This window comes from Pan troglodytes, chromosome 13 (genome assembly GCF_028858775.2).
Source record: "Pan troglodytes isolate AG18354 chromosome 13, NHGRI_mPanTro3-v2.0_pri, whole genome shotgun sequence".
Classification (NCBI taxonomy): domain Eukaryota; kingdom Metazoa; phylum Chordata; class Mammalia; order Primates; family Hominidae; genus Pan; species Pan troglodytes.
The window spans coordinates 67,621,061-67,633,179 of NC_072411.2; the positions used below are offsets into that span (position 1 = coordinate 67,621,061).

A 12,119-nucleotide genomic window follows, 5' to 3' on the forward strand; every position below is an offset into this window, starting at 1 on the left:
CTATGTCTCAAAATATAAAAACCTTTTGGTAATCAAATGGTTAAATACTCATATTTAATTTAATCTTATTTTTGTTAATTTGAAAGTAGAAAAAAAATCTGCTAAAGATCCTTTCAAGGGAAAGCTATAGCTCAGCTCATGTATAAAAAGCCACATAAAAATGACTCTGGAGACCTTGGCTACACATTCAGCGGTCAAATATTTCAATGCTCTGTTGCTCTCGTTCCTGTTACAGGTACATGTGACAGCACTGCAGCTATGAGTGGAATTTTAAAGAGGAAGTTTGAAGAAGTTGACGGCTCCTCACCCTGCTCCTCTGTGAGGGAATCAGATGATGAAGTTTCCAGCAGTGAAAGTGCTGACAGTGGGGACAGTGTCAATCCATCCACTTCTAGTCATTTTACCCGTGAGTACTGAAATCAGAACCGAAGTCAATTGTCTGGTTCTACAGCAAAACTAATTGTGTCATTTTTATTTTTACCTTTCATGCTAGCTATATATATTTTCCCATCAACCAAATACAAAGAACACTTACCCAAAAATGAAATATTTTTCAGGTGACTCAGTAGATTCCTTTATTTAGAATACTTTTTTGCAGTGGATTATTTGATTGTGTTAATTAACTAATTTAATTGAAAGATCACATTACATTATTAATACTTTCCCAAGTAAACAACTAGTACTCTGGGAATAGATGAGGGAAGACAAAGAATAAATCCAGTTTCAAAAAAAAAGTATCCTTTCATAATTGAAATGATGTTCTGGGAGAAAACATTTTAAAAGGCATTATTAAGGAATGGAGAGTCTAGATTATGATGAGAAGGAGTTTAGGCAGCCAGGGATTAAGAAGAAATGTGAAGGCAGAAAGTCTCTCCCAAATGTGCAAGTGTGTACAGTCTAATGGCTCTTTCCTAGTAATTCCTCTAGTCTCTCTTCTCCAGTATTTAAAGCCCAACAAGAAAAATAAAAATCTATGCTTTATTTATTGTATTTTTAAGGTTTTTGTTGAGATGGAGTCTCACTCTGTCACCCAGGCTGGAGTGCAGTGGCATGAACTTGGCTCACTGCAACCCCCTCCTCCCAAGTTCAAGTGATTCTCCTGTCTCACCCTCCAGAGTAGCTGGGACTGCAGGTGCATGGCACCACACCCAACTATTTTATTTTATTTTTTGTATTTTTTTGTATTTTTAGTATAGATGGCGTTTCACCATATTGGTCAGGCTGATCTCAAACTCCTGACCTCAGGTGATCCACCACCTCAGCCTCTCAAAGTGCTGGGATTACAGGCATGAGCCACTGCTTCCAGCCTATGTTTTCTTTTTGATTTTTTTTTTTTTTTTTTTTTGGCCACATTGTAATGTCAGCCCTTCTGTCAGACAAGATAAAGGGAGGTTTGAAGGACTGATATGAAAAATTCTTCAGGTAATGTAATCTATAGTCTAAAGGAAACTGACTAGCGTAGTTAAATAATCTTTTTAAAATTTGTGTTCCTTAAACAAGAAGATTTTAATATGTCTTAATATCATGACAGATAACTGGTCTTGGTTTTTTACTTTCCAATTAGTTAATGTTATTAATATATGATTCTATAACAAAGAATTTACTTTGGCAATGTAGCAACTCAAACAACTAAATGATTTAAACATATTTTTAAGAGGTAATAAGGAACTCAATAGCTGTTGAACATGAAATAAATATAGTAAAATCAATAGCATTCCATTAAGCAAGCACAACTAATTAGACAATATGATGAAAAGATGATTATAATTATTATAGCAGAAAAATTTATAAAATATTCAGGGATAAAGTTATTGTGTGATGTAGGTGGTCTACAAATACATTTACACATATCATGATGGTATGAAATGAGCTTGTGCTTTTGACTCAGAAGAAGAGATGTATTTATGTTTTGGGTCTTAATACTAGTAGTGATAATAACATCATTATCTCACAGGGTATTGCAAAGATCAGACAGAGCAAGTGAGTTAATACACATGAAAAAACGTTGTAAAATGTCAAGTACTAGGCACATGTTAAATTAAAAATTATGATCATAGCTTACATTTATTGGATACAGACTATGCTCCAATAGCTTTATAGACATTATCCATACTCCTTACAGCAATTCTGAAAGTAAGTAGTACTACCTCCAATTTACAAAGGAAACAACTGAGGCTCAGAGAGGCTAAGCATCTGGCAAAAGATCACACAGGAGTTGAGCCTAGATATATATACATGTCCTACCACATAGCCTCTACCTTTTGCATGGTCTTATTCCGCCCCTTAATTATATAACATTGGACATATCTTTAAAATGTTATTTCTCGTGAGTTATAAAGGAAGACTTAATTAGTGAAGAGGCAGATTATGTTTCTGGATATAAAGGTCTGGATATTAATGGTTTCAACATTAATTTCTAAATATAAGAGTAAAACCAAAACAAAATCTTCAACTGGCATTTCTAGGGCGCCCAGGCATTTCTAATGTGCCCTACCTAGGAATGCATAGAAAATCCCAACATGTTATATATGAAAATTTTATATATAAGAAGAAAACATTATAAGATAATGAGAAAGGGAAAGACTATTTAAGAAATGGTTATGGTCTTAGGAAATTTGAAAAAGAAGTGATTTAGACTCACGTCTCACAACATATGCCAAAATACCAGATAGATTACATGGACAATTTTTTTTAATAATGAGGAAAGTTACATTTTGCCAGAAGTTTAGTAGAATCACTATATGAACTTTGATATGAGAAGAAGAAATAATCACATTGGAAAATACTTAATATACTTAATGATGTAAAAGTATTAAACTTATTTGCTATTTAAAAAAAGCCCAAAGTGAAACAGTTTATATTGGAAAAAATATTTACATTATTTTCTGGATAGAGTATAGCAAAAGTACATGTAATTTCTTGAGATAAACACGAAGACACACATCTCCAAAGAAAATCCACATAGTAGGAAATATAATTAACAAATGTTTTAAAGCATTTAACAACAATAGTAACAAAGAGGCAGATTTAAAAATGCTAATGAGATTTCATCCCTTGAAATCGGTACCCATTTCTCCAATAAAAAATACTAATACCTAAGTGCTGGTGAAGGTTGCAGTACAGATTGTAGGCACACACATTGCTATGAATGGCAGTGATATTTAGAAAGCACTTTGGAAATACAAGAGCCATAAAAGCATTCATAAGTGTCTACTTCAGAGAATTTATCTGAAGAGAGAAACATTAAAAACAAGGTGAAAACTATATAAATGAAAATATTTGTGGTTGATAGTAGTCCCAAACAAGAGGGGTTGGGGAGGAGAGAGAGAAAGGTAACCTAAGAGTGAGGAAATGATCCATTAAGTTACGGTAACTCATTCAATTAATTTATTTTCATGATAGTTATGAAGACCTTTTGGCAATATGTACAATGTTTGTGAAATAATGATAAGTAAGAAAAGCAGAAGACAATATTTTATCTATACTGTCAGGCAAAGTCTAAGTCTGTACATGCACAAAGGTAAAGAATGGTAAGTTGTCCTAAAAATTGGAAACAATTTGATTTGTTGAGGAATTAAAATTATGGGTGAATTTTTATATTTATTAATTTTTATTTCTGTTAATTTTATATGTATTCTCACAACAAGGTGTCCAACTTAAACTGCTAAAAATTATAACTGTAGTTTATCTTGTGTTTATGTTTGCAAAACAGCAGATTGAAATGGCCTGGTGAGCTAAGGTATATATTAGTCAGCAAATATAGACTTTGTTATAAGTTATGTTCAGCCGAGATTATTTTTTTCATTGAAGAAAGTAGACTTATTTTACGATGTCTAGGAAGTCATTGAAGTTTTTCAGCACATCATTTAATATCAGTGGTAGTGGCAATGGTTAGTTTACTAACATGCTGTTTTAGCTTTGTATTAAATATAATCTGGCAGAGATTTTTCTTGCTTTTTAAAAATAATTCAAGAAAAGATTTAATAAAAAGTGCCCTTTTAATTTAATAGTGCTTTTTTCACTATATTCACATTAGGAAGAGAGACATAAAGTGGGAAAAAATAGTAAAGACTCAAAAGACAAAATTTCTGCCTGGAATATTTCTTGTAGAAAAGATCTGAGTAGTTGGGCACAGTGGCTCATGACTATAATCCCAGCACTTTGGGAGGGTGAGGCAGGAGGATTGCTTGAGCCCAGGCATTTGAGACCACCATGGGTCTCAAATCCCCATCTCTAAAAAAATTAAAAAGAAAAATAGCCAAGTATGGTGGTGCATGCCTGTGGTCCCAGCTACTTGGGAGAATCACTTGAGCCCAGGAGGTTGAGGCTGCAGTGAGCCATGATTGCACCACTGCACTCAAGCCTGGATGACAGAGCAAGACCCTGTCTCAAAGCAAAACAAAAACAAAAAACAAAAAGAAAGAAAGAAAAAGAAAGAAAGGGAGAGAGAGAAAGAAAGAAAGAAAGAAAGAAAGAAAGAAAGAAAGAAAGAAAGAAAGAAAGGAAAAGAAAAAAAGAAAGACAAAAGGAAGTAAAGATCTGAGGATTTTTTGTTTGTTTGTTTGTTTTGAGACAGTGTCTCACTGTCACCCAGGAAGCTGGGACCACAGGTGCACACCACTGCACCAGGCCAAGTCTTGTATTTTTTTGTAGAGATGGGGTTTCATCATGTAGCCCAGACTGGTCTCAAACTACTGGGCTCTGACAATGCCCCTGCCTCTGCCTCCCAAAGTGTCAGGATTACAGGCAAGAGCCACCATGCCCATCCTGTGATCTAAGCATTTTAACCAGTGTGAGAGGAGTACCTAAAAGAGTTTCTTGTTTCTAGAAATGTATTTCAGATTATTTGCTAGTCCAAAAATTGATATACAAATTTTTAGGACATTTATTATTTATTATGCTGTCTAGATTAAGGTATGGGCTTCTCTGCAATGGTTTTGTTGGATGTGAATCAATGTTTATAAACTTTCAGAAATATTATTATTGATAAGTCCTATTTCTTTAATTTTTTTTACTTAAAATGATTACTTGTCTTATAGTAAAGAAGGACTTTTGAAGACTATCAAATTTGTGTAGCATTAACAAACAATTTAATTTCACATTGGGATTCTTTTTTTTTATTATACTTTAAGTTTTAGGGTACATGTGCACAATGTGCAGGTTAGTTACATATGTATACATGTGCCATGCTGGTGTGCTGCACCCATTAACTCGTCATTTAGCATTAGGTATATCTCCTAAAGCTATCCCTCCCCCCTCCCCCCACCCCACAACAGTCCCCAGAGTGTGATGTTCCCCTTCCTGTGTCCATGTGTTCTCATTGTTCAGTTCCCACCTATGAGTGAGAATATGCAGTGTTTGGTTTTTTGTTCTTGCGATAGTTTACTGAGAATGATGATTTCCAATTTCATCCATGTCCCTACAAAGGACATGAACTCATCATTTTTTATGGCTGCATAGTATTCCATGGTGTATATGTGCCACATTTTCTTAATCCAGTCTATCATTGTTGGACATTTGGCTTGGTTCCAAGTCTTTGCTATTGTGAATAGTGCCGCAATAAACGTACGTGTGCATGTGTCTTTATAGCAGCATGATTTATAGTCCTTTGGGTACATACCCAGTAATGAGATGGCTGGGTCAAATGGTATTTCTAGTTCTAGATCCCTGAGGAATCACCACACTGACCTCCACAAGGGTTGAACTCGTTTACAGTCCCACCAACAGTGTAAAAGTGTTCCTATTTCTCCACATCCTCTCCAGCACCTGTTGTTTCCTGACTTTTTAATGATTGCCATTCTAACTGGTGTGAGATGGTATCTCGCTGTGATTTTGATTTGCATTTCTCTGATGGCCAGTGATGGTGAGCATTTTTTCATGTGTTTTTTGGCTGCATAAATGTCTTCTTTTGAGAAGTGTCTGTTCATGTCCTTCAGTGTGGTTGCCCTTATTTAAATCTCACTCATCATGGGCTAATCTTTCAAATTTAAAATATCTCATGTACCCAGTGTTTTATAAGCACTAACATATTGTGTAACATAACATTTTGTTGTCATTACAAATACAGAAATTGATAAGATTGTTTGGTATGTATCAACAGCTATGGTAGTAGAAAATTCCATGCTATTGTAAGCTTTCTGTTAAAATATCCAATTTGTAGCACACCACATTATGGTAATAAAAGCTTCCAAATATAAATCAATAAGGTCATTATGGCTTTTTCCTTGGACTTCTGAATTTTGCTAGGCAACAAGCATACTTACCAGTCATCAACCAAGGTCATATCTTGTACTTCCCTTGAGATAGAAACAGCAGAGTCTGTATTGCTGTGAAACGCTTTGTTTCATCAAATCCCTATGGCTCTATAGCCAATCAGCCTGTACTTGAGCACCGTCAAGAGGAGAGCTACAGAGAAACTAGAGAGGAATGATTTTTTTTCTGCCCTCTCAAGGTTCTTGGCACTTCACATAAGCAATGAAAAGCTATGTGCTGAGCCATAGTCCCAAAAGGAACACATTATGTCTCTTGAAACAGAGTGTTTCTACAAATAAATGTATAGTATTTAAGAAGTGAAAATATCAGGAAGTAAAAGGATACACATTCTAAATTGCACATGAATGCAAGCAGTGGATGTCCTACAATAGAATTAAGATTTTTTTAAATTTATGAAACACTTTCACATTCTTGAGTTCATTTAATAGCCAAAAAGTGTTGTGTGATTAGGAGCCAATTATCATGCCCTTTTATAAAAGTAGAAATTAACATTCATAAATGTACTTATACTTTACCCAAGAGCTAAGATATAATCTGTTTGCTTCCTTCCTTCCTTCCTTCCTTGTCTCCCTCCCTCCTTCCCTCCTTCCCTCCCTCCCTTTTCTCTCTGAATACACAAGGCATAAATATGCCATCATGTGCACCCAAAGTCAGTCTTTCCCCAGTGTGATTTCCCTACTACTGGCTCCACATTTCATAATGGGATTAGACATAAAGAATCAATAGAAAACAGATTTGACATTAAACTTTATTAGAAGTATGACTGGAACATGCCTGTTCTCTTTACTAAGCAGTTAAAATGCATTGAAGATTTAGATTTAATTTCAACAAACATGGTATCTTATGTTACAGGCTCTGAGCTAGGACCTTTCAAACCTTTCAAAGTGATATATTCCAAACAGTAAATACAACTTGGTGATACAGTGATAAATTATGTCTACCCAGCATTGTAGTATTAGTTTGAGAACTAACTTTAGCAAAGACACATGTCGCAATCTACCCCGACTCAATGCTTTTGTAAACAATGGAGGAGTGTTCAGGCCAAGCTGAACACAAGAGTTTTAGAAGAAGTCTTTGCTTAAGCAGGAGGCAGGACATCATGATGCTCAAAAGATCCTTTCTAGCCTGTAATAATATGCTCATAAGAAACAGGATCCAAAATAGGCATCATAAGTTAGAGTCAAGGCCAAGCAGGAAAGGAAGCAGCATAGATAAAGGTGCCTCTGAAAATCTACTATTAAATTAAGAGGTTCCCAGACTCTTCACACCCACTTATGCCTGGAAAACAACCAATTAGCTTTGGCTTGGGGGGACACAATCTGGGACCAGCTGCAGATCATATGTAGAAACATGCAGATCATAAATAGGTCATGTTCAGACATGGACCAGTTGAATCATTAGGTGTTTATTGTTGGAGATAAAGGAGTTAAGTAAATTATGAGTGGAGGAAGATATTTATGAGCTAGTAGTCCTCTGGAAAATAGTCACTTGGATATGCAATAAGGCCTGTTGTCTGATACAATAGAATTGTTATCAGATCATCTGTCTGCAAGATTGTGGACTCCAGTAATTATAAATCAGAAATAGTTAACCACTGCTACTTCTTCTGGTCTTACTGAGACCATCCTTCAAACAGAAATATCTTTTTTTCCTCCCAATTTCTGACTAAGTTCTATACCTGCTACAAGGTTCATATCAAATATTTCTTTCTCCATGAAAACTTCACCAAGTCTCTCTCATTTGACACATCCTCTTCGCCGTCTCCTCGGAATCTCCTGATGTTTCTTAATTTTTTAATTTTTTTTGAGACAGAGTCTCGCTGTCGCCCAGGCTGGAGTGCAGTGGTGCGATCTCGGCTCACTGCAGGCTCTGCCCCACGGGGTTCACGCCATTCTCCTGCCTCAGCCTCATGAGTAGCTGGGACTACAGGCACCTGCCACCGTGCCCGGCTAATTTTTTGTATTTTTAGTAGAGACGGGGCTTCACCGTGTTAGCCAGGATGGTCTTGATCTCCTGACCTCATGATCCGCCCGCCTCGGCCTCCCAAAGTGCTGGGATTACAGGCGTGAGCCACCGCGCCCGGCCTGAATCTCCTGATGTTTCACAAACATTCACAAACTTTGGCAATGGTTTTCCTTCTTCTTTCCATCCTAGTATTTTCCATCAAACTGAGTGATGTCAGTTAACTGTGTGATGGCTCATAGAACTGATCAGCTTTGTGTTTCCTTGAGCACTCTGACCTGGATTCCTTACTTCAATTCCATTCATGTCTTTTACCACCACTCCATTTAGCACCTAATGTCTGCAACCTCACCCACAAGACGTTTGCAAACCAGACCAATTCTCCTTCTGAAATACTCAATTCCAGTATTACAAATTCAGATCATAACCTCTTTTCCTTCCACTTCCTTCCTCTCCTCATCCACTTTTTTTTTTAACCTCATCTCTTGTTTTCCCCAGTGTAGCACTCGCCGCTTGTCTTTATATAAGTTTCCATGCCACACCAATTGCTCCATTATTTCAGTATTTTATTTTATTTTTAAAGGCCAGGACTCTTCACCACTTTCCTGCCATGTTCTTCACTCTATATCCATTTTTTATTCAAAACACTTGAAAACTTTTTTAAAAGTTTTGGAGAAAATGACAAAACTGTGTTTTCAAACTCAGCTACTTGTTAATGCCACACAAGCATCCCACCAGGTAGATTTTCTGGCCATCTCAAAGCACACAATGTTCATGTCTCCTCCAATCACTTTTCCCTCACCTCCTATTTCATGTACAGCAGAGCTTGCTTTCTCATCGTCTTGCACCCTTCATTCATATTTGTTATTACCCACATGTCTTTACCCTAATAGGCAGGGCTCTCAAAATGAGTTTTGAAGGAATTAATGTAAGCTTATTAAAAGCAGGGATGTATGCTTATCATCTGATCAGTACATGATAAGTATTTATATCAATGAATGAATGAATGGACATTTATTAGGTATTTGAAACTTACCATTCACTGCACTAGTATTAGGAGGTGGAAATATAAAAGTAAACAAGACATGATCCAGTTTCTGCAGAAACTCACAATCTAACAGTATTTTAGCATTTCTCTAACACTTACTGTATTCTATTTTACATTGGAATTATTTATGCACACATCTTATCTTTTCTTGGGATTTATAGAACTTAACTGTGTATACTTCTTGCTACCTGGTGCTGGTTCAATTACTGTTAAATGCTTAATAACATTTAGCTTTGTGAAGACTTGTCTTCTTTAGTACAACTAAGCCTTATAAAGTAAAAAAAAAAAAAAAGATGCATTTATTAGAAGACTTCACAATGACACAAACATTAGTGGAAATAAATACCAATTTACAAGCTAACTGTAATTTATAATGTTGATGAGTGTCATTGTGATATATCAGGATCCTGATTTATTACTTATCATATCTGAATACATGTAATGATGAACTGTGTTTTAAATAGTGTCTCACTATAATTATGCATTCTTAACATGTACCTTTCTGGTTTCATTTGCTTATATATAGCTTTACCAGGCAGAAACATCACTGTTTAATTGGATGCTGTGCAGCTATTTATGCAGGAGCTGTATAACACACTTGAGGGAGTCTGAGTTGTTTTCACCTTCACCATCCTTTGAATTGGCTAGGAAAAAAGGGCATTACTAAGTCAGGTCACTAACATCATATAAATACAGTTCATTTAGTTCTTGTTTGATTTGTTTTAAATTCAGGATCAGGACCTCACATTTAGCCTTAAAAATAGTAACATTTGATTTAGCTCTTTATTTCAGCCTACTGAGATTTTTAAAAATTATTTCTGTCTTCTTATATATTTGCTTTTTCTCCCACAGTCACGTCTTATATAAATGTATCTGAAATCTGTCTACTTATCTCCATTTGTTTTGTACCATATCACCATCCTCTTTCTCCTGGACTGCTGCAGGAAAGAGCCTTCCAGACGCCCTCTCTGCTTCCTCTCTTGTTCAAGCCTCAGCCTCTTCTCTATGCTGGCATCTTTCAATCATTTTCAATTCATCAATCACTTTCAATTGAACTCATTACTGTGGCTTCCAGAATCCTGTACTCCCTTCCTATGCTTGAGCCTTCACTCTCCTGCCTTCTCTCCATCTCCAAACTCCAGCCACATTGATCTTTACTCAGTTCTTTGAACATGACAAATTTCCTTACCCTAAAATTCTGCTTGGAACAATGTTCCCATGACTGACTCCTCATATTTCAGGTTTCAGCTTAAATACCGTTTCTTTAGTATAGCCATCCCTGGTCACCTCCATCTAAAGTATGTAGGCCCAAAGTCCTCATCTCTTAGAGAAATACATGAAAGTTTTGACAGAAAAAAAAGATAGATATATTGAAGCTGCTTTCAAATAACCCAGAAAAATAGAGCGATAGATGAAATGAGACTGAAAAAATATTGAAGCTTGGGGCTTACTATTCTACTGTTTACATTCGTATATAATTAAAGTTTTCCACAATACATTTTAAAAATATAGATGCATATGACTGCCACTGTGCTACAGCCTGGATGACAATGAGAATATGTCTCTAAATAAATAAAAATTAAAAAAATTTATAGGTCCAACTTATCCTAAAATTTTCTGAAAGAGCCAGAGAATATGGCCAAGTATATTATAGTATATATTATATGGCCAAGTACATTCAAAATTATTCTTCTGAAAAAGAATAAGGAAGAGGTGAGGAGTATGCTTAGCCTAACAGATCTCAATACTTGAAAAGCTGAAATAGTTTAAAACCCATGGAATTAGCTCAAGAGTCTGCGCATGGAACAAATAGGGAGCATAGAATCAGAACCACATTTAAATGGCAACATGGTATGTGACGGAGGAGACATTGGAAATGAGTTGAGAAGTAAGAGTCTGTTCCAGTAAATGGCTTTTTTAACAAAAAAGATAAAATTAGATCCCTACCTCATGCCATATATGAAAATAAATTCCCAATGAACTAAAAATCTAAATATTTTTTAAAATTATAAAATATACAAAAAAATAGGAAAATATATGTATGTCAGAGTAACATACTGTAGCATGAACTGTGAAAATTATTATATATTTGGGTACATTAAAATAAAACTGAATATATAACCAAATACCCCACCAAGAAAGTGAAAAGACAAGCTACAGACTAAAAGGAGATATTTGTAAATCATTAACTGATGAGGAATTAGTATTTGAATATAAAAGAACTGCAAAAATAAGGAAGAGCTAATGCAGCAAAAAAAAAAAAAAAAAAAAAAAAGTAGACATAGAACCTGAGCAGATAATACACAGAAAAAAGGCTAACACAATTATGAACAGCTGTGTAACTCTATTAGGAACCAGGGACATTAAAATTGAAAGAAGACATCATTTCACGTATGTCATATCATCAGATTAGCAAAATTTTAAGGGTTTGAAAATACCATGTATTGACAAGCATGTGCTGAAGGAGGAACTCTCCTAACACTGGCATGAGTGTCAGGTGATTGCATTACTAAGGAAACCCAGTAGTGAAAAGTGAAAACGTGGAATAATTGTCCATTTGAATAGGATTGCATAAGGTGCAGTTGGTTCATATTATGATAAATTGGAAAATAAGTTGAATTGAATAGCCAGATGTACATGTATATGCAGTTAAGTGAAATATACAAGTTTCAAAACTCTACAGTATGATAGTATTTACATAATTAAAACACACACACACAGAGAGTGGCACCACTTTTTATGGAAGTAAAAATATAACATAGAAAGGGATAATACACAAAAATGTGAGGCTTAGAACCTCTAGGGATGAAGAGTAGAATGGATGGGATTGCCTTAG

General features: G+C 35.4%; 2 protein-coding genes across 5 annotated transcripts in view; one reads left to right on the plus strand and one right to left on the minus strand.

Moving 5' to 3' along the window:
• Nucleotides 1–12,119, plus strand: part of CSRNP3 (cysteine and serine rich nuclear protein 3) — a 208,531-nt gene that overhangs the window by 123,904 nt on the left and 72,508 nt on the right. For all 3 annotated transcript variants that reach the window (XM_009443626.5, XM_001144204.7, XM_009443625.5), the window contains one exon: nucleotides 236–406. In XM_009443626.5, the coding sequence (XP_009441901.2) occupies nucleotides 259–406 (148 nt within the window). In that variant the 5' untranslated portion in view covers nucleotides 236–258. The remainder of the gene's footprint in view (nucleotides 1–235; nucleotides 407–12,119) is intronic.
• The window catches only part of GALNT3 (polypeptide N-acetylgalactosaminyltransferase 3), a 210,528-nt gene that overhangs the window by 17,412 nt on the left and 180,997 nt on the right, over nucleotides 1–12,119 (minus strand). The gene's annotated exons all lie outside the window — the stretch shown is intronic.